The sequence below is a fragment of the Phalaenopsis equestris genome, unplaced genomic scaffold (assembly GCF_001263595.1).
Source record: "Phalaenopsis equestris unplaced genomic scaffold, ASM126359v1 Scaffold000123, whole genome shotgun sequence".
Lineage (NCBI taxonomy): Eukaryota > Viridiplantae > Streptophyta > Magnoliopsida > Asparagales > Orchidaceae > Phalaenopsis > Phalaenopsis equestris.
Window position 1 is genome coordinate 1,059,520 of NW_018164565.1, and position 26,723 is coordinate 1,086,242.

The 26,723-nt window shown below is 37.7% G+C and overlaps 1 protein-coding gene across 2 annotated transcripts in view; it reads left to right on the forward strand.

Annotated features, from left to right (window-relative positions):
• Positions 1-24,360, forward strand: part of LOC110021148 (CLIP-associated protein-like) — a 69,578-nt gene extending 45,218 nt beyond the window's left edge. The window contains exons 16-21 of one of the 2 annotated variants that reach the window (XM_020719521.1): positions 976-1,080; positions 1,171-1,245; positions 1,316-1,384; positions 1,534-1,602; positions 22,560-22,661; positions 23,869-24,360. In XM_020719521.1, coding sequence (XP_020575180.1) covers positions 976-1,080; positions 1,171-1,245; positions 1,316-1,384; positions 1,534-1,602; positions 22,560-22,661; positions 23,869-24,030 — 582 coding nt within the window. In that variant the 3' untranslated portion in view covers positions 24,031-24,360. Of the gene's footprint in view, positions 1-975; positions 1,081-1,170; positions 1,246-1,315; positions 1,385-1,533; positions 1,603-12,666; positions 12,961-22,559; positions 22,662-23,868 lie in introns of those variants that run through there. The other variant, XM_020719523.1, reaches the window with a different exon arrangement.
• The last annotated feature ends 2,363 nt before the right edge of the window (positions 24,361-26,723 follow it).

Here is a 26,723-nt window from a genome sequence, read left to right on the forward strand (position 1 = left end):
AAATATAGAACACTTTTTTATCATTGCAAAAATAAGAAAACTATATATATATATATATATATATTATTTGTTGTGTTTTAGTGATTATCCCCACCTATTTCTGACACTATTCTCCTTGGCTTCTTGTTGCTGCCTCTCTGCCCCCTTCTACTTGCTGTTGTCGCCCCTCCCAACCACTTCCTTGCTACTGCCACGCCTTTCTTAAACATCTTTGCTTGCTGCGGCCACCTCCTGCAGCGTGTCTAGCCTGATGCCACTCATCCCAATCCCCTTGCCTCTGCTCAGCCGGCTGTTTGATTGCTGGATAGCCCTCCAACCACTATTCCCCTAGCCACTGCTATGATCCCACTTCACCCTAGCAGGGTATTTTTGTTTATGCCGTGTTTTTCCTAGTTCAAGGTTGTTGATTGTAATCTTGTTTTGCTTTTTCATGATAAAATTTACTTTCACTGTTGGGTTTTGGGTTAACTTCGGTATGGATGCTGTTTATCTCTAGTATTATATACTATGTAATGCCAGTTGGTAGTTATGGAATGTTTATGTCTGTTTATGTCAAGACAGATGATTTTTAATAAACTTATGGTTCTCAATATTTTCAGTCAGCATCAAGCAACGGACACTTTTTTTATCCTTAAGTTAGTATTGCCATCGTTAAACAACGAAAACTTGAATAAGAGGTTCATATTTACGGTTGTGGTTCATTATTCATGTTTGTTGTAGCTGTTGTCCCTTTTTTTTTTTTTTTCGTGACACATTATTAGGTCTTTACATTGCGTACAGATTTGCATCTCCAACTCATTCATTTCAATTTGTACATGAGACATAATTATGCACCAAGGCATCATTTTTAGTGTTTTGCTACATTAAGTTTTACCATATTCGGATTCCTTAATATTAGTGGTTTGGATTCGGTGAACCTTTAATGTTTTACTAATGTGAGGATGCCTTAGTTGACAGCTGATTTTATGTCTGCAGTACTTCAATCAAATATTATCCGCTGTATTTGATGTTTTGAATGATTACGATTCTTCTATAAGGGAGGTTGCTCTTTCTTTGTTACTTCAAATGCTCATCCACCAGGTAACATTCAGCCCTTCACAAATGAAATTTTGTTTGTATTTTTTATTTATTTCATGGTTGCTGTTTGTTCTATTTAACAACTTTCGGTAGAAAGAGGCGATGGAAGATTCAGTTGAAGTTGTCATTGAAAAGTTACTTCATGCGGCTAATGATTCAGTTGCAAAGGTGTCATCTTCTTCGGCTTCTTCGGATTCTTTTGTTGTGTGTTTGCTTCTTAGCTATTTATCCCATACAGGTTTCAAATGAAGCACAACAATGCTTGTCAATTGTGCTGGCCCAGTATGACACCTGTAGATGTCTTTCTGTATGTGCCGATTTACCACTTTTTCTATTCATTAACTTTTTTTATTTCTTTTCTATTCCGGTGTAAATATTTTTTTCATCATTCAACGTTCTCTGTCATAATTCCGATGGGTTTTTCTTTTTAAGTAATTTGTGTTTTCCTATTTGCAGGTTATTGTGCCTTTGCTGGTCAGTGATGATGAGAACATGCTTGTTACTTGCATCAACTGTTTGACCAAGGTCTGCTCTCCGTCTCTATATATGTGTGTGTCTAAAGAAAATTATTATAACCAAATAATGAAAATGAGTGCACAAGCAATAATTATAGTGAATTGCTATATTACAATGTAAAACCAAAAAAATCATATAATGATGCCGTGCCAAAGTATAAAATATTCATTTAATAGGTGAAGAGCTGCATCATAAACTCATTTATACAGCCTTGCCTGAAGTTTAATGAATATTGGAGAGACAATACTTTTTTTTATCCTTTCTGATCTCCTAGAAAATATGATTTGAAATGTTTGTTTGCACTTTTCATAAGAGTTTCCTCTCAATCAGAAAGCGTCTCAGATTCAAGTGGTATGAACATCCTTGACGATAGTAATGATCAATGCTAAATTATTTGTCGGATCTCTAGTAAGAGTGACTTTAGGAAAAACTTGATTTATTGATGTCCACTTTAAAATCTAAAGAGTTTTGTTTGAGTAAATCTAAAACTGAATACATGGAATGTAATGTTAGTAGTAGTTGATCTAGGGGCGGGGTTGTTATAATTAGTGATCAAGTTGTTAAAAGAAATGAAGATTTTAGATATCTCGAGTCTATGGTTCAAAGTGATGGTGATATAGATGGGGATTAGTAGAATTCAAGTTATGATGCTTGAAGTGAAGGAATGCTTCGGGCCTATTGTCTGATAGAAAATTACAACTTAGACTTAAAAGAGGAAAATTTATAAGATGATGGTGACTAGCAATGCTTTATGGTGCAAAATGTTGGCTTGTATAAGAGAAATTAAAAATTAAGTGTTACAGAGATGAGAATGCTCAGGTGAATGAGTGGCTTTACACTTAGAGACAAAGTGTGAAACGAATATATCCGTGAAAGGATTGGAGTAGCTCCAATGACGAACAAGATTAGAGAGAGTCGTCTTAGATGGTTTGGTCACATTAAACATTGACCATCTATTGACCATGTTAGAAGAGTACGTGTTTTGAATTTTAATTTTGTGTAGAAAAATAGAGATAGACTTAGAAAGGCTTGGGCATGCTGTATAAAATATGATCTAAATTTATTAGAATTAAATGAAAATATGTTGCTCAGTAGGACACAATAAAGATAATAGATTCATTTACTTGATTCCACTTAGTGGTACAAAGGTTTTTTTGTTAATGTTGTTTACAATCTTCTTACATAAATCAATCTACTTCTAGTGAAGCTCAAATTTTTTCTTGTAACTTTATTCTTTGTGAGTTTTGTAATATTCAAAAGTTATATCTAATCTGATACCGTAGTTAACCCGAACTACGGTCAAACGACATATTTTATTGTTGAATTCCAAACCGCAACGACAAATCCTCAACATAAAACAACACAAACATGTAAACAACAAATGACGACGACGACACTGCAAAACAAGAAAAAAAATATCACAAAACACAAAAAAGGCTCTCTTGTGGAGAGTGGCAGGCCTGAAAGGGAGGGATAGAAGTGACAGTCGTGCTGGAAGGTGTTTGACAACCCGGAGCTGCGGTGCCGGATTACGGAGGAGTGAGGGTGGCTTGCTAGGAGTAGGCTGGTAGCAAGTGGCGGTGGTGGCATAGAAAGGAACAGGAGAGGAGGCGGTTAACTGGACAACTGCAGGAGTTAGTGTTGGAGGCTGGACAACAACAAGAATCGGTGCTAGGGGCTGGCCAACAACAAGAAAAGGACTGGAAGGCCGGTGCGGTTGTTGGAAGGTGGGTGGAAGCAATGACAGTAGTACGAAAAGGGACCGAAAGGCTTGTACGGCGGTTTGGAGGTAGCTGGATTGCTGGACGACAACAAGAAGGGGGCCCGAAAGGCTTGTACAGTGGCCAGGAGGCAGCTGGGTCGCTGGACGATAGTAGGAAGTGGGGCCAGATGGCTTGTGTGGTGGCCGGACAATAGCATGAAGAGGAGAAAAAACGAAGATACTCACCACCTCAGACGAGTTACAGTCGGAGCATCTTTTTGCCATCCGAAAAGGGAGATAAGCAAAAGGGAAACATGCCGAAGATAGAAGTCTGAAACTAGAGATAAGCAAAAACTCTCTGTAACCTAAGCAAACATCACATATATATAAGGGGGATTAGTGGATAGAGTAGGCAAGAAGTAAAATAGGTAAGAAATAGACAAGTGAGATAGAATAGGTAGAAATCAAAAAGGGAAGTGGGGCGGTAGGAGCGAGAGTAGTAGATCCCGCTCAAAGTCACGAGAGGAGGTGCGGGAGAAGACCCGTGTCAGTAGACGCGGGAGCGGGCGCGGGTGAAGCCCCTCATCATAATTTCATTTTTAATCATAATAAATTTTAAATAATTTAATTTCAAAATATCCTCTAGTTCTCCATATTCTTTTTTGATATTAAAAGTCAAATATATTCTGCTGTGGGAATATAATTTACAATTTTGTTAAAAAAGTCTCAATGCATCTTGTTTATTTGCTAGATAAATTACGTAATTGTATCTTAATTAATCATATGCAATCACAAATTCATATAATTTTCCTTTCTAGCTAATATTGCTAATAGTTTAAATAAACCCTTGGAAATAATTCTAGTTTTGTAGCAGTGATCAATATATATATATATATAAAATAAATTTTAAATAATTTAATTTCAAACTCTCCTCTAGTTTTCCATATTCTTTTTTGATATTAAAAGTCAAATATATTATGCTGTGGGAATATATTTTACAATTATGTTAGAAAAATTTTCAATACATCATGTTTATTTGCTAGATAAATTACGCAATTGTATCTTAATTAATCATCTGCAATCACAAATTCATATAATTTTCCTTTCTAGCTAATATTGCTAATAGTTTAAATAAACCCTTGGAAATAATTCTAAAATTTTAAATAATTTAATTTCAAACTCTCTTAGTTCTCCATATTCCTGTTTGATATTAAAAGTCAAATATATTATGCTATGGGAATATATTTTACAATTTTGTTAAAAAAATTCTCAATGCATCATGTTTATTTGTTAGATAAATTACGCAACTGTATCTTAATTAATCATTTGCAATCACAAATTCATATAATTTTTCTTTCTAGCTAACATTGCTAATAGTTTAAATAAACCCTTGGAAATTATTCTACGGCTGTGGGCTCTGCTAGGGTTTCGGCAGATGGCGATTTCTGGCAGTGACTTCCTCATTTTCTCGCTTCCTCACAGCTTTCTCGACTCGTAGACCTCCTTGTTGTCGACGCTCGCTCGCGTCGTCTCTTTTTCAAAGACGCCTGCTGTCACGGCTCGCGTCCTGCACGACACCTTCTTTGCAGCTTCCAGACGACTCGACTTCGCTATTAGACGAAGCGATTTCACATTTCCTTCAAGACGACGTCCTTGTTGGCCGACGACGACTCCTTCCCACTTCGCTAGTTCAGACGACGTCCTCGTTGCCTGCCCGACAGATCATCTTGTCGGTGGAGATGGCATCGACAATACATTCCTATGCCACTGCACTTGCCGGCGACCACTCTATTCCTACTCGTGCTTCTCTTTCAGATTCAGAGACTGGTTTTCGTATGGATAAATCTTGCAATGTTCTCAATCATTTCACAAGGCTCTTGAAGGTGTTGGCAATCACACCTTTATTAAAAAACTAGGAAAAAAATAGGAAATCTGCTCTTATTCTCAAGAGGTTGAAACCAATACTCTCGCAGTCGTGGTGTTTTGCTCTAGTGAGAAAATTTCTTTATGGTCACCCAAAACTTGAGATCATTTGAAAAGAATTTGATGTTATGAAGTTGTTGGGCAGTTGGAATATTGATTTACTTGACGGTCGACACATACTGATTTAGTTATCTCACGATGACGATTACACATCCATTTTTCTCAAAAAATTATCGAAATCGACAACCGTTATATGAAAATTATGAAGTTGACTATTGATTTTGATTCAAAAGCAGAGTCCCTTATCATTCCAGTTTGGATAAAGTTTATGGGGTTAAAATTACATATGTTCGACTTGAAAATTCTCTACTCTTAGCAACTGTTTATGATAAGTCTCTCAAGGTTGATAGTCCTACGCTTGCTGTCACCAGACCCTCTGTTACTTGTGTGTTAGTTGAGAGAGATATCACTCAACCAGCTTCGGATGAGATATGGATTGGAACCACTCACAACGGGTATTGACAAAAGGTTGAAATAGAATCACACTCTCCTTATTGCTCTCATTGCAGTATGTTTGGCCATAGATCTATTATTTGCTATCGTTTGCATCCTCATTTAAGGCTGAATATTGCTAAAAATCAGCCACCTGTCATCCCCGTTGAGAAGATGCAACCTGATCCTTCTTCTAACACTGCAGTTCCTAACGAATACTACCATACTGCAGCTACAAATCCAGTTGTGCTTATACCACTCACTGTTATTTAAGAAGACTCACTTATATGCCAAGTCACATGAGAGTGCTCCTTTGATCCAATAACAGACCAATCAGTACAATTTGTAGTTACTTCTAATGTTCAACAACCTGCACATCTCCAACACACTTTAGACCAAGATCAGGTGAGCCAATCTTCAGATGAGGAATGACAGACCTATTCCAGGAGGAAGAAGAAGAATGGAGGCCGACTCTAGCTCGGGAACATATTTGATGATACATTGGTTATTACTGGCAATGACAATCATCTTACCAATTTATTAGCTTGCTCCTTCCTTAGAACTAGAGATAGATGCAAGACCAAATTGGGTCGCTCTTTAGCCACCTGATATTTTGTATTTCGGCACTTTTAGACATTTTCTTTAAGTCTCTAATGTACTTTTTTTGTTTTTTCTAGTTTTGGAATCATTTGTGGTTATTGTGTTGGCAGGGTGCCATGCTTGGACCCTCCCACACATTGTATCTGTATTTTTCTTTTTAGTTAATATGTTAGTCTTTTTGGGTTTACAACTACACGTATTCCCCAAAATATAACAAAAAGAAAACTTCTAATCATGGTGGGTGTAGTCGGTGGATATACCGCTTTCCCTTCCCCTGGATCTAGGGAGGGAGTCCAGCAACATACTGAGATGTGGGCTGCCGCCCGAAACTATGATACAATCATCCTGATAATTACTGAGATGTGACATTCCTTTTTTATTCTTCTTAGATTTGTAAAACTGTCAATCATCTGCCAGAGGTAATTCCGTCTGATAAATAGGTGGATCTTTGATGGAAGTAAACTGCTTATTTGACTCAACATGCAGCACACCTTGATCCTGACACTCCTTCAGAACTTGAGTACCCTCTTCTCTCACAATAAGTGGTTCTAAGACACTTTGTTTAGCATCTGTTATAACAAAATTCGTAGTATTTGTGACCTGAGGAAGAACTGCCTCAACAACAGTAGGCGGAAGTTGCTGGTCTGGTTGATGAAGAGTAGCCTTATTAGTCAAATTCTCATTCAACATTTATGAAAGATTAAGAGCGTCTGCTATATTTTCCTCCCCATGGATGTTGTTAGGACCTGCCGATCTCAAATGTGGTGGTTGAAGCTTGAAGCATTTGACAGGTGTGTGCCCAAACAGTTTACAGTGATTGTAGTAGTAGGGTCTTTTTTCTGCGACAATTGGTTGCCAATACTTATTGTGGGCAGTACCATACCATATTTCGTCCACATCAGGGAGGGTGATATCCCTTTCAATAAGAATTGTTGTAACCGAAGGCTTGGTTAGATTGAAGGCTGATGTATCCAATTTCATAGATCTACCTAGTGCAGCTCCAGTAGAATAAAGGACTTGGTGTTTGAAGTAGTGCAACTTTAGCCCATGTAGTTTAAGCCAGATTGGTATTATAGGCGGTTCTTGGCTATGGTCAAATTCAGAAGAACACTTAAGCTTTTTCATATATTTTTCTTCTATTGTCATAAAATTTTTGGAAAATATTAATATTGTCTTACATTTTAGGTAATTGTATCATCACATGTCTCTCATCAAAGAGACCAACCTTCCAGAGTCCCAATAGTTTGAGATTTTCAAAAGCCTTTCGGATGATTTCCATTTTGGAATGTCCCGATTGGAATTTCCCAATGAGGGTGAATTTAAACTTGTTAACCAGGTTGGAAACTTCAACATTTGAGAAGAACAAAGCCAGTTTACCACTCTTCTTACCTGTCTTCTTGGAAAGGTTGCAGTCCTCCTGGCCTTTGATTGATTTGTGGTAAACTTGAGAAAAAACCTGATCTGATCCCATAGAGCCAACCATATCAACAAAAGAAGACTTCCCAAGGTTTAAAACTGAAGTAGTCGGTGGTTGAGAAGGAGCAGTAGCCATGGAACAGGGAGTTGAACAGTGTCAAGCTTCAGGGATTGAGTCTGGATTGCAAGTAGCTCACATACGGGCAGGGGACAAATGCGAGTGCAACAGGAGATGGAGCCGAGAAAATAGAGCCGCAGGAGAGGAGCCCAGAGCCGCAGCTGACAACCGAAGACACACGACAAAGAAGCGACGCCGCACGATGCACAAACCTCGTCTTCTTCGAGCATGAAAGAGCCGAAATGACCGTCGACGAAGGAGCCGACACCGCACGATGTAGAGGAAGCGCGACGAAGAGGAAGCACGACGAAGAGCAAATCAACAAAGAAATATCAGGTTTCGCCATAATGACAAAACTCTAGCAGAGTGAAAGCTCGGCTCTGCTAGTTTTTCGGCCCAAGCGAACCCTAGCAACTGTTACGGCCTCGCTGCTTCTCCGGCGTCTTCGCGCCTTATTCTGTTTTGTCTCCCCATCTCCCGGTCTCTCGAGTTTTGCTCTGCGGCATAGCTCGTCTCCCGTCTTCACGTCTCGTGAGCCTTTACGACTCGGGAGCTCTCCGCTCGTCTTCTCGCGAGTTGCGCGGATTCCAGTCTCGCGGATACATCTCGCAATTTCTGCTGTTCTTGCGTGTTCTCCTTTTCAGCTTCGGTCGACGCAATTTTTCCCGTGTTTTTTTCTTAACGCACACTGGATGGCTTCAGACATATCGTATGCAGCTGCTCTTGCAGGTGTCCACGCCTCAGGTACACCTAAATTGTGTTATTTTCCCTCTTTCGTTTAAGTGGGTGGAAGACATCAAGAAACCTGGTAAGCAGAATGAGAAGCCTACCATCCTTTTTATAAAAGCTGAAGGTATTCAACTTGCTACTTCTTGTCGTCTGAACTTGGTTGGGAAATTTCTATATGGTTAACCCAAAATAGAGCTTATTCGGAAGGAATTTGAACTTATGCACCTTGTTGGGGAGTGAAAAATTGGAATATTATATGAGAGACATTCTTATTCAAATTTGTAACGAAGAAGATTACACACTCTTATTTGCTAGAATGATAGTTTGGATTGGATAACAGAGCGATGAAGATTATGAAATGGTTTGTGAATTTTGACCCACAGACGGAACCACCAATCAATGCGGTTTGGATTCGCATTCCTGGTCTGAAATTTCATTATTTTTCTCAAAATATGTTGTATTTTATTGTCTTAGCTTATGGTAAGCCACTCAAGACGAAGATTCCAACTTTTAATTTTTCCCGTCTATCTGAAGCCAAAGTACTTGTTGAAAGAAATATTACTTCTTCCGCTTCTGAGGAAATTTTGTTGGGCACACATCATGGGATATTGGCAGAAGGTAGAGATTGAGTCTTTTCCTTCATATTATTCAAACTGTCGTATGTTCGACCACTCCAATTTTCAATGTCATCATTTACATCCTCACCTCATACCAAAAAAACAAAGTGCTACGCTAGAGGCAGTGATTCCAACTCCTCCTGATCAGCTCCAAGTTATTGACACTATCGATCATCAAATGGATACACCTGAAGACGTCACTATTCCCGCAGGCTATATATCAACCATTCACTGTAGCTCCCCCGTTTTTGGAACCTCCTATCGTGGAGGCGAGGGAGATTCTTCAGACTCCGCCTGCCCTAGATCCTATCACTCATATTACAAGTGAAAATAATTTTGTTGTTTCTATACCATCTCATCAGGTCCAGAAAGATGTCGATGCTACTCAGACTCAGGGGATCATGATGTGCAACGTCCTACACCTATGCGACCACCTTTGTATCAATCCATTAATAAGATGAGTCAATCCTCGGATGAGGAATGACAGGTCTACACATCCAGGAGGAAGAAGAAGAATGGAGACATACTTGAGCTCAGAAATCTGATGAATGATAATTTGGTTACTTCGGGTAATGGTACGCACCTTACAAATTTGTTAGTTGGCTCCCTTCCGAGAACTAGAGACAGAGGAAGGACTAAAGTTGGACGTCCCTAGTATTTTTGCGCCAGTTGGTGGTTTTTTAGTTTTTTATCTTTATGTATCTTTGTTTCTTTGGGTTCTTGTGTGTGTTGTATTGTGTGAGTTGGACCTTCTTTTAGGCCATCTCATACAATATATTTTTACCTTTTCTTCTTTAATATATTAGCACTTGGGTTTTTTTTAAAAAATATATATATTTATATATTAAATGAATTTTTAATTTTTTTACCATGCATTTAAGCATCACGAACATGATCAAAATGAAGACCGGATTTTAGCAATCCAGTTATAAAATCCAATTTTGAGTTTTTAATGTTGTGTGTTCATGTTGTTATGACATAACCTTCTATGCTTTAATCAGGCGTCATTTATGATGGATTTTAAACAACTTAAATATTCTATATCCTTGAATAAATATTATTTTCTATTTTTTCTGTTAAACCAGTATTTTCATGTGTGTGATGATTCAATGAGATGATTACATGTTAACTTTTAATCCACGGCTTTATAATTAACTAGTAGTAATTAGATTATGTTTTAAAACGTTTATCAATGAGACCTTTTTGATGGTTATGGTGCTTTCGTTCTAATGATGCAAATTAAATCATTTTCAGTCTCATGTCACGAGCATGTATTGTCCATATTACAATCGTTTATGAAGAGTCAAATCACTTGGCCAATTATGTCATTAATTCGATCTCCAAGCACCAAATACTTGCAAAATAACTGCTATCAGACAAGTATTCTTATATATTTTTATTTTCATTTAATTTGCTTCCAAGGACAAAGTGACACATTTTTAGGTTAAATGAAGAGAATTTAACATATAATAACTATTTATAAAGGAAAATAATATACATCTGTTTAGAATTGGACTTTATTTAGTGTTCTATTGGTAAAAAGAGAATTGAATAAGTCTAGGTGTTTATTTGTATACATTGTAATACCCTACTTAAGCCCATGTTACGAATGTGCTTAAGAGACTTTCTTTTAGCAATTCTTTCTTTTGGTATCAGAGCCTGACCTAGCCGCCTCTCGTCTCGCCTTCCTAGATCGCGATTATCTACACCTTCCTAGCGACTGTTTCGTAGGGTTCGGTCATAAAGGGTTTGGTCATGAAGGGTTCACTCCCAAATCGCGACATTATCACAACTTCAGTCACGTTGTCGCCTTCCTAGTGTGATTGTATCACAGGGTTCGCACATGTCTTCGCTCCCAGATTGCGACTGTATCGCAGGTTCAGTAATGTTGTCACCTTGCCAGCGCGGCTGTCTCATATGGTTTGATCATGAATGGTTCTTTGCAGGCTGCGATCCCGAAACTGCTTTTTTGATTGTATCGCGAGGGATTCAGGTAGGAGAGGACTTCTGCGGTTTGTTGTGAGATGGATGAGTGGAGCAGTACTTTGCAATGACGGGGGAGCTACGGAAATGAACGAACAGTGAGATATGCGTTACTTTTTCGTTCGACATTTGGAGCGGAAGGAGAGAGAAAGTTTAATGAGGATCTTGATCCTGAGAGTGAAGTAGATCATTTGGAGCGGAAGGAGAGAGAAAGTTTAATGAGGAGGATCTTGATCCTGAGAGTGAAGTAGATCAAGATTGCATCAAGAAGAGGAAGAAATTCTTGTGTGATCTTGATTTGGATCCTTGTGATTGAGAATGTCAGGCGAAGTTGATGATACAAGAGGGAAAGGATGGTGCATATGGGGAAGATAGATCCTGAGATTTTGATGGTCTTGATCGGACTCTTACAGAGAGTTATCGTTTTGAGAAGAATCACTACCTCAATGCATACTCTGACGCAGGTGAAGCTAGATCTCTCTCATGTAGATCAGAAGTTTGATGGACTAGCCACGTATCTGAGCTGGCCGTGTCGGATCAAGGCTGCTAGTAGGGAAGAAACTACTGGGATATCTTACAGAAGTCAAGGTCGAGCCAGAGAGTGACAGTGTTGAGGACGATGAATGAAGGACCGCACACATCTTACTTTACATTTGGCTTCTTAATTAGATTGTTCCTTCAATTGCCTCATTAGTAGATGACATGCGAAAGATGAGGGACATTTGGGCAAAGTTGATAAAGGTTTTATGCTAGGACGAAGAACCACTTGATTGTGTTTCAGATTAGAAGCGATGGTACAGAGTGATAGATCGATTCATGAATTCATCATAGATTTGAAGCGGTTGTAGGCATATCTTGTTCACATCTCATCAATGTCTAGATGTGGCGATCCAGAGTGAAAGAAATGGGAGATCTTTACACAAATGAGGACTATGCAGTTTTGACCCATCTTAAGCTAGCTTTTGATTAGAGGAGATCAATCCTCCTAGCTCAGGCAACTATCCCTTCACATGATGTGGTGCAATGATGCCAAGGAGAGACACATGAAGCTACACTCTAAGCCGAGTGGACATTTAGGTGTGATAAGTTTTGGCTGCATCGAGTTCATGTATGATAGGTGTTCAAGGGAAGACTCACAAGTGCTACAAATGTGGTGAAGTCGGGCATCTAAGGAATACCTTTCCTAAGCCACATAAGGAAAGAGGGACATGTGGATGTGGACAGGGAGGAGGTTGTGGTCATTGAAAAGGTGGAAAAGAGGGCTACCAGACAATGCTAAAGACTTTTTTTTTAATGCTCCCCTAGTAGTAGCTGAGAGTATCCAGACAACTGATGATACAACACAACTTATAGTTGGTAAGGGTATAGTGAGGGGCACCAATTATATGTTTATGTCCAAGATTTTTCATGTTATTTCTTTTCCAGTGAACATTTTATCCATTAGTGTTATTATTCTCTAATTAAAATGTTTTGTTTCTTTTGATATTCTTTAGGTGATCTTTGAAGAGAAATTGACGAGACAAACACTTTAGACTGGAGTGTGGCATAGTGGACTCTGGTACGTGCATTGGGAGGGAATGAACTCAGCTTTGACATCCATAGTAGAGAGTGATAGATTACGAGATTCTGGGAGGAGTGTAGAGGATGTGTTGCTGTTGCATCACACACACATGAGACACTCTAATTTTAGTTTATTGAGTTTATTATATCCGTCATTGTATGAAAAGACATAACCAAAAGCTTATATGTGATGCTTGTGAGTTTGTCATGCTTACTTGTAGCTCTTATATCATTTCATACATTCTGATGTTTGGGGGCGTGTTCTACAAGTTCTATTATTGTTATTGATATTTTGTGACCTTTATTGATTGCTTTTGTCGTGTTACTTAATTATATTTGATGAAAAATAACGGCGATGTGTTTGCTTGCTTTAAAGACTTTCACAAGACAGCCCAGACTCAATATTGTGTAGTAGTGAATATATTGATGTCTGATAATGAGATAATATACCAACAGTATTTGAGAATACTTTTTAGCCCAAGGGATATAACATCAAACCACTTATCCATATACACCGACACAAAATGAAGTAGCTGAGAGAAAGAATAGACACCTTCTAGAGGTTGTTTGAAGCTTGATGTTCACAATTAATATCTCAAAACACATATGGGGTCAATCAGTTTTGACAGCTGCTCAATTGATCGACAGTATGCCATCGAGGGTGTTGGATTAGTAGTCTTCTTGTCAGATGTTGAAAGTAGATAATAGTGGGATCCTCCCGTTGAAGGTGTTTGGATGTATATGTTTTGTGAAGGATAACAACCATTAGTATGGAAGTTGGATCCCAGAGCTGTGAAGTCTGTGTTCTTATGTTATTCTACTACCTATGGGTATGTCTGTCGGAACCTGATAAAGAAGAGATTGATTGTGAGCATGGATGTGACATTTAGAGAGTTTAAATTTTATAACACCTTGAAGGTGATCTCACCCTTCGATGACCTGCTTGATACTAGAGATACGAGACAAGGTTGGGTGAGTAGCAATGATGAGAGAGTGGTATACATGGGTTCAATGGCTTGTCCTGTGAGGTGAGATGAATCAGTTGAGGAATCAGAAGAGGAGAGTGATTCTAGAGGTGGTGGGATTGACGTTGATAGTGAACTAAGGGTGTGTACATGGAATATAAACCAAAATGAGGGAACGGTGCCTGCAATGCCACTTGTGTCAGCTAGCCAGTCTTCCCCTACTCTTGAGGCTCTTACACTATCCACCTCAGACTCAGAACTCCTGGGTTATATGATTCCTCTTCTTTCTTCTTCTAACCCCCAACTTTAACGAGAACCTCTCGTAGCAATGTAGGACATCCTATCGATCGTTTTGGGTGGAACATAACATTGCTTACTTGGTTTAATATTCTATGATATTACTTTTACATGGTGCATTCATTACTTCTTTGGACACGGTCTCTATACCAAAGTGATGAAAGATTGTTAGGGAGGATCCCAAGTGGAAAGCGGCTAAGCATGAAGAGCTTAGGACTGTCAATAAAAATCGAACATGGGAGATAGTGCCTCTTTCGACTGGGAAAAAGATAATTGGGTGCAAGTGGATCTTCACAGTGAAACAAACTCCATAAGGGAAGATGGAGCGGTACAAACACGATTGGTGGTGAAAGGGTACAGTTATGATATTGGCTATGATGAAACCTTTGCAGTAAATGGTGAGTGGAGGTTACTCCAACTAGATGTGAAGAATTTATTTCTTCATGGCGAGTTACCAGAAGAGGTATATATGGAGATACGACTAGGATTTAGTAACGTCCAGATAGTGGGCAATGTGTGTAGGCTCAGGAATTCACTGTATGACTTGAAGTAGTCTCCTCGAGCTTGATTTGATAAGTTTAGAAAGACTATGGTGGGCATAAAATATGAACAAATCAATGCAGACCATATGTGGTTCTTTCGACAACATGAATGTCACATTACCATACTTGTCGTGTATGTTGATGACATCATTATCATCGATAACGAGGAGGTAAGGCTTGAAAATGAATTTGAGGTGAAGGATCTTGGACAGCTCAGATACTTTTTTAGATTGAAGTGACCCATGGATCCAAGGGGATGGTATTGTCTCATAGAAAATATGTATTAGATGTTCTCACGGAAACAGACATGCTTGGGCGCAAATCTGTAGTCTCTCCAATTGGCCAGAAGGCCAAGCTGAGTGAAGGTAAGAGAACCGGTTGATCGTGAGATGTAATTGGTGGGTTGTCTGATCTATCTGCATCACACTCGACCCCGATTTCTCTTTTGTAGTAAGTCTAGTGAGCCGCCACATGCATGATCCAAGGAAGGGCTATATGGATGTAGTGTATCTGATTTTGAGGTACTTAAAGAGTGCACCAAGGAAGGGGTTGATCTTCAGGAAGAATAAATATGTAGACATTGAGTGCTTTTGTAACTTTGACTGTGCAAGTTGTGCAGATGACAGAGATCCACCTTAGGATACTGCATGCTCATACGGGGCAATTTGGTCTTTTGGAATAGTAAGAAACAGTCTGTAGTAGCAAGGTCAACAACAGAGGCAAAGTATAGGGTCATGACCTTAAGAGTTGTTGATATGATGTGGTTGAGAACCATGTTGGTCGAGCTCAAGGTAGACCAAGGAACTCTAATGAGTTTGTGGTGGGACAACAAGTTAGCAATCAACATTGCCAACAACCCAGTTCATCACGATAAAACATGTGGAGATTGATAGATTCTTCATCAAGGAAAAACTTAATAACGAGCTACTGGAGATGGAGCCAAGTCATGGAGCCACTGGAGACCAAGTGGTTGATTTCCCCACTGAAGGACTTAGTTCATTAGATTTATCTAGGTTATGTGACAAGATGGGTTTACCGGATATATTTCGGCCATCTTGAGGGAGGGTATTAAGAATTGGACCTTATTTAGGGTTCTATTGTAAAAAGCAAATATCGAAAAAATCTAGGGGTTTATTTGTAAACATTGTAATACCCTATTTAGGTGCACCTGTTTTTTTTTTTTTTTTTTTTTTTGGTGCAATTTTTTCTTTTATTTCAATCACTTAAATAACTACTAGAAGCAATTGTAAAATATTGCTAGTGTGGAAAAAAATGCATTCATAAGGCCAATATATGAAAATGGACCAACAATTAGAAGAGGAGCTCGAAGGGACCACATTAAAGTATATTTCTTGAAACCTGATATACTTACACAGAGCAGCATTATATTTTATTCTTCTTTCTAATTTTATATGAAGGATATGCCACTTTTCATCTTTATTCTCTTTAGTGTTAGAAATGTTAGAATTAAAAGTGTGAAATCTCGGGATCAAAGTTGTTGCCCCCCAACAATACTGAATGTGATAAAGTGATATTAACTGTTGTTTGTACTCTTACATAGGAAAATCAAGATAAGTAACATAAGTCACACTAGTAAGAAAGAAAAATATAAATGTTATTCATTTCATAAGTAAATTTCAATTAGTGAGATAAAATAAACTAATAGAAAAGAAATTGAAAAAAGAAATTAATAAGCAAACCACCCAAACTTAATAGAAGTATACTTATTAGTTTATAAACTTAAATATATCAAAATAAAATTTACTGCTGAAAAATTTGCACCTGTAGTGATTGTTCATAGAACTCCCTGATAAAATTTATTATGAGAAAAAATATGGTTTAGTTTGATAACTTTTATCCAACAAGGAACTTCTATCTATTAAAGAATAAATGATAAAGCATTGAGGCATGGATAATAAAAGGGGCATGAATGATTATGTGTTAGTATTATAATCAATGTCATCAAGTTGTCAAGTTAAAGTATTATTGCATCAGTGGAAGTGTGTCATAGTTTTAAAAAGACTTCAGTGTTATTATGCTTATGATCATATGTATGATAAACTGTACACATGCACTCTTATACTATTATTCATGTGCTATTACTTCAGATATACTGGTACACTTTTGTGCATTTCTTATCAATCATTTATCTCTACATAATAATATTTGAATATAAATGTGCATATATAAATTTAATTGATTTTTTGTGATATTCTAAAGTAATGAAAGACACCATTCTTATGAAAATCCTATGATCTCTTTGAGGAAATTATCATAATAAGCATGCACGTTTCACACATCACTGACAAATAGTTAGCATTAGTATTAGCAATAGTATGATCACTGGTATTTATATATTGAAATATGAATTACAAGAATAAAATTGATTGCATTTAACAGAAGTAGTGTGCATAAAAATATTGTAATTATAGGATCTAATTCAATTTTCAGGAGTTTATATTGCAATAAATTAAGACAAAGCTACCCGTACAACTTTCTTTTTCATTATGAATACAATTAACCTATATTCATAACAAATAATGGAATATCAATGGTAAGATTGACAATCTATAAATATCTAGCAATTTAATATAATGATCAAGAATGATGATCTTAGCAAAGGATGATACATTTATCTCATAATTATAAATGGTTATCTCGTGACAAGCGATACAAAAGTCCTTTTTTTTTAGGTTTAACTAACAACGTTCGGTGGATTCAACTTAATCGTATACTATACAAACTATTGATCAATTCAAGCACGCAAATAACATAGCTAAACTGTTTAGCTATAAAAAAATTGATGCGAAGCAACCAATCAAAACCTTCCCACAATCAATTTTGATTAATTATTGCCATTGCATGGACTCAATTTATCTACTGAACTAAATCATAATTTCATCAATTCTATTGTCAAAAACTTTAATAGCACTTGGGCTAAATATGACAAATATAATTTAGTGTGCATAAACTATCCTTAAGTCAGGTCGAAAATAACTATGATTATAAAATGATATAACTATTAATAATAAACTTAATCGCATAACTTAACCTAGTTTATAAAGTAAAATAATAAATTTTAGTATTAGCATTAACTAGCAATATGTATAAAATTCTCAAATTAAATTTTGAAAAAAGAATGTATGAAGAAGAATTAGTCGCCCTTGTCTCTTCAGTTTTCTAATAATTGATGACGACAATCCTAGCGAGTTCTTATGGATGGGAAGGTGCTTGCTCTAAGAGTTTTGCAGTTATAGAACCATTGAAATGATAAGTGACAATGAAGAAAAAGATGGAGGAAGGGAGAAAGAAGAAGAATTACTCATTGTTGATGGAGAGGGACAATGAGGAAAGGCTTGTTGACAACAAGTTTTAGTTCTAGAAGGCCTAGGAAGTGGAAGCGAGGAGGGGCTTCTCTGCCTGAGGAAGAAGTGGTAGGATTAGCAGGTGTAGAGGGCAAAACAATGAGTAATAAGCATGCCCTTTTCTTTGTTCCTTTTAAATCGACATCCCAAAGAGATCAATGGTGGGAGGAATAACATGATTTGCACTCTAATAGGAGTGTAGAGGCAGCTGTAAAGCGTGGAAAGCAAAAGGGGCATGTGCATGCTTGATTCTTTAGAGGGGTCCGGTCGTCGATCTTTTGTTCGCGAGATAGAACCGAGAAACCAGTCCAGTTAAGGGTGGCCATTATAGGTTATATGAAAAAAACAACTTAAAGAGAGTTTGCAGTATCCTTGTTCCTATCTACACCCATTAGGAGCAAAAATCTCGATTGGGTCTAGATTTGTAATCATTTGAGTAGCCTTGATTGCAATCTCAGTTGTTAGGTTGGCAACCTGAGAAGGCGCTGATTTCATATTCCAATATAGGACAAAAATTTGATTTAGATTTTCAAGTGCAAGCCAAATCATGAGTAATTGGAACTGCCTCTGTTGTATCAGAAGAAAAGTTTTCATATAATTAAAAATCTCTACTCCTTTTAGGATTTTTTAGTTGTTGGCATGCCATGAAGCATTATGAGAAATTATTATAAAAAGTTTTGTGAGAAGCACAGTAAGAAGGAATGCTGTCAAACTTCACCTTCTTCCAGTAGCCAATAGATGGGGAGTCAATTTAAATTTCATTCTCTAGTGGGGAAGTAAAATCCAACTTGACCAATGTCTTAGCCGCTGAAATCTTATATAGCCTAGCAATAGCAGCATCTACTAAACTGTTTATCCAAAATTGAGTCGATAGAGTACAAAAGGAATTGATTGAAGTAATGATATAAAAAATAGTTCAAATTGGAGTAATATAAGGCTGCATAAAACAATCAAAATTAGATGAAAACTTAAGTATTTGTACTCGGAACCTATATATTCTTGGAGAGTGGGTCTTGAGCAATTAAATTCTTTGGATAACTAATTGAGAAATGACAAAATGAACAAGTCCTATTGTATAATACCTAACTAAACATTGCTCAACCATGAATGTCAGTAATCTCCATACTGGATGGCCCCATAAAAACTTGCTAATAGGTGAGCAAGAAAAAAAAACAGAAGGAGCCAACTTAGAGGTCTTTTTAGACTGTCTAAGTGATGGCTTACCCTGAAGGGATGATGATAGTTTTTGATAGATAGTTATAGGCCTTTGCTGAAAATGTATGGAGGAAATGATAGTGATGTGTACACATGTTACTGCAGTAGCGGTACCTTCGTTCTGCAAATATCGCGATCCGCAGCTTCTGTCGACACGAATTTGCATTGCCGAATTGCCTTTTTATGTTTTATTTTGTTTTCAACAAAATTTTAGCTTTTGTTCCGTTCATTTTTAGTTTTTTCCTACACATGTGTTGTATTAGGATTTGGAGGACCAATTCTGTTTGTGTTCTTGTCTGGACAGCCCTCGGTGTCTAGGACTTTCTTTTCAAGGGTTGTATCTAAGGGTGAGTGGTGCTCCGAATGTATCTCGTTCCGAGATGGTGGTTCGCTTCCAAAGCTCCCGCGGTATCTCATCTCCACGGGGGTCGTTATCTCCGACTTTCCTTGTCCCCGCATCCATCTCTTTGCTGTTGTCATCCGCTTTCTTTGTTGTAGCTGCTCAGGACAACTTTCTAATTGTTGTTTTGTTAAATTCCAGCTGCTGACATCGCCTTCCCCTCCCCCCACTTTGCTGTCATCGCAGTGCTGCCCTCAACCTTCACTGCCACCACTGTTCCCTCTCTCGTTTTGCTGTTTCGAACATTGTCCAGCTATCCCTATCGCTGTTGCCATCTGGAAAACAACACACCTGCTGTTTTCTTGCTGTCTCGCTGCCCCCCTACTAGCTGCCACTACCCAAAACCCACTCTAGCTGCTTTGATGCTTCAACCCAACACCTAAGGACAGCCGCCCATTGCTGTTCCTGTTTTCACAAATGCTCCTCCCCTTCCTTCTTACTGTTGCCAACCCCTCACCACCCGCTCCTTGTCTGTTGCTTATCTTAGCAGCCCTCTCGCATCGATTCCGGCAGCTTGTCTGCTATCCTAACCTGGGAAACAGACTCCTTGCACATGCAATCCTAGTTATGGTTGTGTATTGTCTGTTGCTATTTCTATTTCTGTTTGTGTGATTGTTTTTCTCGAATTCTGTATTCGACAATAATATTTGGTTTACCTATCACTATTTCGGCTAACTTCGGTATTAGAGAGCATTCAAAAAGAGGTGCAGGCCCTTGAATGTGCGGTTGAGTATTGTAGGGTTGTTTGGAAGGTTGGGAAAGTGCAGCTGGGTGGCGGAAAGGCTGGACAGCAGGTACCGGGAGACTGGACAGCTGGTACCCGGAGGCTGGACAACAGATTTGCGGGCCTAGACAATTGATTGAAGGCTAGACACTGGTTGGTGGCTGGAGAACCGGATTGGAAGACCGTATGTTACCTGAGTTAACCCAAACCACAACTGAAACTTAAATATTATTTCTGAATTCCAAACATATTATAAACATGATACGGGAAAGAAGGAAATAGACATCAAACAAACATCACAACATAAACAATAAAAGGCGTTCGTGGGGGACGACGAGGACAGAGGCTGCTAGACAGCGGTTGGTGGTTGAGGAAAGAGGGTTTCGGTTGTAGGGAGGTGGTAGGAGGGATCAGCAGCCACTTGAACAGCAAGACAGCTTGGGGAGGCAGTCAAAACAGCAGTTGGTTGTTGTTTGGGGCTGTTGGACAACAGAGTGAAGGCGTTGTGTGCTACGACAATGAAGTTGGAGGGCTGAGACAGTGAGGACGAGAGAGGATAAGGCGATGGGGGCAGCTTGAACTGTAGAAAACAATAGATCTTTGTTTTTTTGGGCGGTTGCAGCAAGGGTGAATATGGTAACGATGTCGAACCGCAACTATAGAGGTGCAGGAATGTTGTCGAAGGCTGGATTGGCGGCTGCGGGGAAGGCCAGAGAGGGAGGGTTGCTGTGAAAGAAGTAGGACAACCACCGGGAGGATGGATGGAGAGAAAAATATCTCGATGGGGTTGAGCTACAACTTGAGCACCACTCGGACTCGTGGAAACAATCACCAACTAGGACAAGGGACAACCAAAGCACTACCTTAACGTCGGATATAGCCGCAAGAGGGAAAATACTAAGAAAAATTGAATTTTGATTTCATAGAACAACCCCTAACTCAAGCACAACCACTCCTTTTTATAAAAAGACATAACCTATCTTAGGAAAGATTTAATATAAGGAGTAATCAGATTTTAGATTTGAGGAAAGGATTTAAATTAAGAAGGAGAATAAAATCAGAGTTCAGTTTTTAGGAAATGTTTTAAATTAAAATAAAGAATAAAAATCAGATTTTAGTTTCAACAAATGTTTTAAATTAGAAAAAGCCTAGGAAGGAAAGTAAGAAAAGAAGGAAAGGAAATAAAAGGAAGGAGGGAAGAGGAAGGAGGAGAGAAGGAGGGGGCGGCAACCCCCTTTCTTGAGGACTAGTCGGTCCTCTCCCGAGCCCCGCATCAACGTAAAGCAAGAGTATGCAGCAGAGAAAGGGTGGCAGGGGCTGGAAAATGGGTTGGAGGCAGCTTGGGAAGGAGCACAACGGTAGGAATAGGCTGAGGGGGATGTTACGGCATGGAGGATTGGGAATAAGGGGAGCTACGGCAGAGGGGATGACTTACAGTGGAGGGAAAACATGCAATGGTAGGTTGGCGGTATTCCACAAAGGGGAGAAGAGGGGCTGCGGGCTGAAGCAGAGGGAGAGGCGGATGGAAAGTTGCTAGAAAACTAGCAAGCCGCAACGAGGGAAGGTGGAGGTGGAAGTTTGAGAAGATAATCACTACCGGAAGAGGGGATACAGCCGGAGCATCGCCTAGTTTGTCGGATACGGGCCTCGAAGTAGAAAACAGGATGCCGGCGGCTGTCCTCGCAGGAACCTGAACTTAGAATCAACAAAACTGAAAACCAAACTAATAGATATATAAATACTAATAGATAGGTAGGAGAGGCGGGGCCCCCTCTTAATTGGGCGGCAACACCAAAACATAGGGCTGGCCGGCACTAAACTAATCCCTGTTAAACTGGCTCAAGCCCTAGGCCTGTTCAGCCAAGGACACTTCGAGTCATGAGATTGCTATTCCTGGGGTAGGATGGGGATAACCAAACTTGTAGAGTGATCTCAAATGACTCTGGATTAATAAAACCAGCTAAAACCAATTACAAATGGACAACGTTACTTGTTCAAACTCAATAGCACAAGTACTTAATTTATAAATCCTCACCACACGTGATTGCTGCCGAAGACATGATGAAGGATTCTCAATATGATCCATCTTGACTCGGTGACATGATTTCAATGAATGCTAGAATCATGATGCCCTGCATCACATTGTTATTTACTTTCATTTGCTTTTAAGGATTTTTAACTCCCTTGCGGTATTGTTATAGTTTACTTTTACAGTTTTCATTCAACCTGTTACTACCACTGCTAATGTTGTGTTAAGACCTTATGCATCTGCTTTCCTGCACGGGACTAATATTTCTTTTATGTATATTCTCATTCAGCTTGTAAACCGCCTTTCGCAAGAAGAGCTGCTGTCTCAATTGCCTTCATTTCTTCCTTCTATCTTCGATGCATTTGGAAGTCAAAGCATAGATGTTAGAAAGGTTTGTATTTGTTCCCTCTACTTAAATAACGACTCGTATATTGATATAGCCTACACTTACTTGTGAAGAACCCATTTTAGTTTAAAACACTGACATTTGGATAATCATCTATATTCATATAGAATAAATCAACTCTAGTGGTCTGGATCCAGATTTTAAGATATTATTCAGTCCCTAGTAGTTGTTTTCTGTGTTGGTGTACCAGCTCTATAATTCTAAAGTGAAATTTACATACGTACCGCGCAATTTTTATATATTTACATATCTAATGCCCAAGTTTGATATTTACAGTTATTAACACCTTGGTGTAACAAACGTTTGCATGAAGAGGTCTATTTAACTTTCAAAAAGGTCGGGATGGACTGATGTTGGTGGTATTTTTTATGTGATATTAAATATTTGAGGGGTATGCTTGTAAATATGAATATTTAGGTGTTAGATATGTAAATGCATTAGAATTGTGTGGTGCATGTGAATGCTCCAATTCTAAATTTGATGGGAAGAACTTCCGTGGTCCCCATTTCTATACCATGTTATGAATTGAGAAGACCTTAATTTCATTTGGCCATGCTGTTTTAGTATACTAGTCTTTTGTAAAATCCCGTTGTCCTCGCATGTCAATATTTATGTATTTTTTCCTTCTTGACCCACTTTTTATAAATATTCCCTTGCTTTTATCTCTATCACATTTTGTCTACTGGCATTTTGTGATTACCATATGGTATTAAATTTTAAGCTTTACTGATCCATACAATAAACTTTTGTTCTACCTTTTGTGTGCCTGATTTGCCTCCCATTTTCCTTTTCAGACTTAATTAGTAATTTGCCATTCCAACGCAGCCAGATCTCTAATTTTATTTCTACTTCTGTTATTATCAAGTTTATGTCTACCGATCACATGAGAACTGTGATTTGCACCTCAAAAGAAAGCAGGCTGCTAGTTGTGTCCTTTTTGGACTGTTGTGTGCTTTTTGGACTGTACATGTTACAGTTTTCTTAATGGAAAGGGAATTTACATACACACCATCCAATTCTTATGTATTTGCATATCTAACACCTAAAATTTGATTTTTATATTTTTACCATCCAAATCTTTCATATCAGTTTACGTAAAAATTGAAGTTTTATTGTTAGATATGTAAATACATAATAATTAAGCGGTATGCATATAAAATCTTTATAATGGAAAGCCTAATTTTTTCTTCAGGGCGTTGTGTTCTGCCTAGTGGACATCTACATCTTGCTCGGCAAAGCTTTCTTACCCTATCTAGAGGGACTAAGCAGCACCCAACTCCGTTTGTTTACTATATATGCCAACCGTATTTCTCAAGCCAGGTCCATCGCTACAGGTGAAGCTAAACATGGCTGAAATATCAACTTCTCCTCTCTCTATCTACCTTATTTGTTTGTACAAGTATATGAAGTTATTAATTTCATTGCTGTTCGTTGTATAGTTCAGTGGGTTTTCCTGGTCGAGGAAGTTGGTTTTTTTTTTAATCTTTTCTTTTATGAGGGGTATGTTCGTATGATTTGTGTGTGCGCGCCTGCCGTAGAGTTTGTGGTTTGAAATGAGTATGTAGCCTGCACTTTAGTCTTTCAAATCCTTGCATTTTAGTAGCAGTATGTAATTTCTAATAACCTCATCCAAATTTGTTGTGTTTTACATGTCAGCAATGCAGAGATCCATTCTACAGATCTGGATTGTTCAGAATTGTTGCTCAGTCTTGTGTTTTTCTATATATATATATATATATATATATATTCTTTTCTTGCAATCAGGTGTTTTTCTTTATGACTTTTGTTTTTCTTGTGGAATAATTACATACATACCACTCAATTTCTATGTATTTAGATATCTAACACCTAAACTTCAATTTTTACGTACGTGGCATCGTGTTTGTGCTTGAAAGTTATATAAATACATGAGATAAGTATACCTTTTCATGTATAGATAAAGGAAAAATTATTGCATATGTTTACTGTAGGTAGAGATGCATACGGTGAACCAATCAAAGTCCTCCTTACCCAACTGTATATGTTAGTAGGTGTCATTTTTGTTAAAAAAAAAAAATTAGAAAGTTATTGGTTCACCTTTCAGGGTGAAAGTATGGAATATTTGTTCATGCATAAGGGGGTGTTTGTGTAAAAATTAAATTTCTGGTGTAAATGCAAGGATTTGAGTGGTATTTATGTTAACTAGGGGTGTAAAGGAACATGATACGAGCAAGCCCAGGCTCAACTCGTGTTTGACTCATTTATATTTTGAGCTCAAAAAGTGTGTTTGTGTTGGACTCGTTTGTTTGGCGAGCCGAACACAAGCCATTTACGAAAAAAGAGTCGTTTTGATATCCCTAATCACGTAGTCATAATTTTGTTGGCTAAACAAGCCGAACACGAGTTGTTCACGGACAAAAAATCGTTTTGATAACCCTAATCACGTAGTCATAAGATGTTAAAGATTGGGGTAAGATTTAAAAATTATTATTTATATTAAAACATCATTTGAATCTAAATTAATAATTTTTATTTTATTTTCTTAATTAATAATTTTAATTGAGTATAAATCTTTCTAGTCTTGTAGTTAATTAAAATTTTTAAAAATACTAATCATCAAATATATATAATTAATTAGTAGTATTTCGAGCCAAAACGAGCCGAACACTAGTTTATTAACGAGCAAAACATGAGCAGTTCGCGAACAACGAGCCGTTTTGACAGCCCTAATATTAACCTTCCTTTTTTTTCTAAGGAAATCATTTTTCTGAACCAATATAATTGATGTTTTGCTTTCCATTTATTAGTAAATATGTTGTAGCAAATTCATTTTCTGATCTATGAACACTGATTTCATTAAAGCGTCTCCTATGTCGAGAGTAAATTTCTTGAATTTAGGAAAGCTATTCGATCTACATGACGTGCATTGTCATAATATGAAATGTGTGTGCATAAAGTACTTAGTTCTCGTCAACACGAGCTTCAAATAAAAGCTGTACACATTACGGGTTTGTTTCGGGCAAGTGTAGTTTATTGAATAATGTGCTGATAAACTGATTAAAAATAATATGCTGATAAGCTAGATGCGGTGGTTATTACAAATTTTTATTTTTTTGAAAAAGTCAGATCGTTGCCAATAAGGTTATTACAAATTTTTATTTTTTTGGAAAAGTTAGATCGTTGCCAATAAACTCCCACTGCACCTAGATAGGCACGGTGTGAAAACACCGTTTTCTGCAATTCTGTGTTTTGAAAACACATAAGCTGTCAAAACGCAGTTTACCCAAACATGTCAAGTGCGTTTTCAAAACGCCGCTGCACCAAATAAGTTGCCCCAAACGGGTCCTACATCCCGCCCTAATTCGTTTTTAATTAAAGAAGCGTTTGCACTTATTTTTTAAATTAAATTCTAAAAAATTAACAACATTACATGTCAACAATTATAAATGAAAAATAAAAAGATTGGTATTTTACAAGCATGACATGACTTCTATATACACCCGAAGTTTGAGATTTACATTTATAGCATTTTTAGTGTTATAAAATTAAACACGAGGGATATATTTTTATGTGATGTTAAAATTTGGAGTGTTATGTCACCTCTCAAAAGAGTTTTTATGGGTGGTGGGCAGCCCAGGACTTAAATACTATTTTTTGGTCCTACACCTAGCCGATGTTTTTGTTGGCTAAACAAGCCGAACACGAGTTGTTCACGGACAAAAAATCGTTTTGATAACCCTAATCACGTAGTCATAAGATGTTAAAGATTGGGGTAAGATTTAAAAATTATTATTTATATTAAAACATCATTTGAATCTAAATTAATAATTTTTATTTTATTTTCTTAATTAATAATTTTAATTGATTATAAATCTTTCTAGTCTTGTAGTTAATTAAAATTTTTAAAAATACTAATCATCAAATATATATAATTAATTAGTAGTATTTCGAGCCAAAACGAGCCGAACACTAGTTTATTAACGAGCAATCGTGTTCGGCTCGTTAACTTATCGAACGAAATTAACGAGCCTAACACAAGCTTCTTAACGAGCCGCACACGAGCTGTTC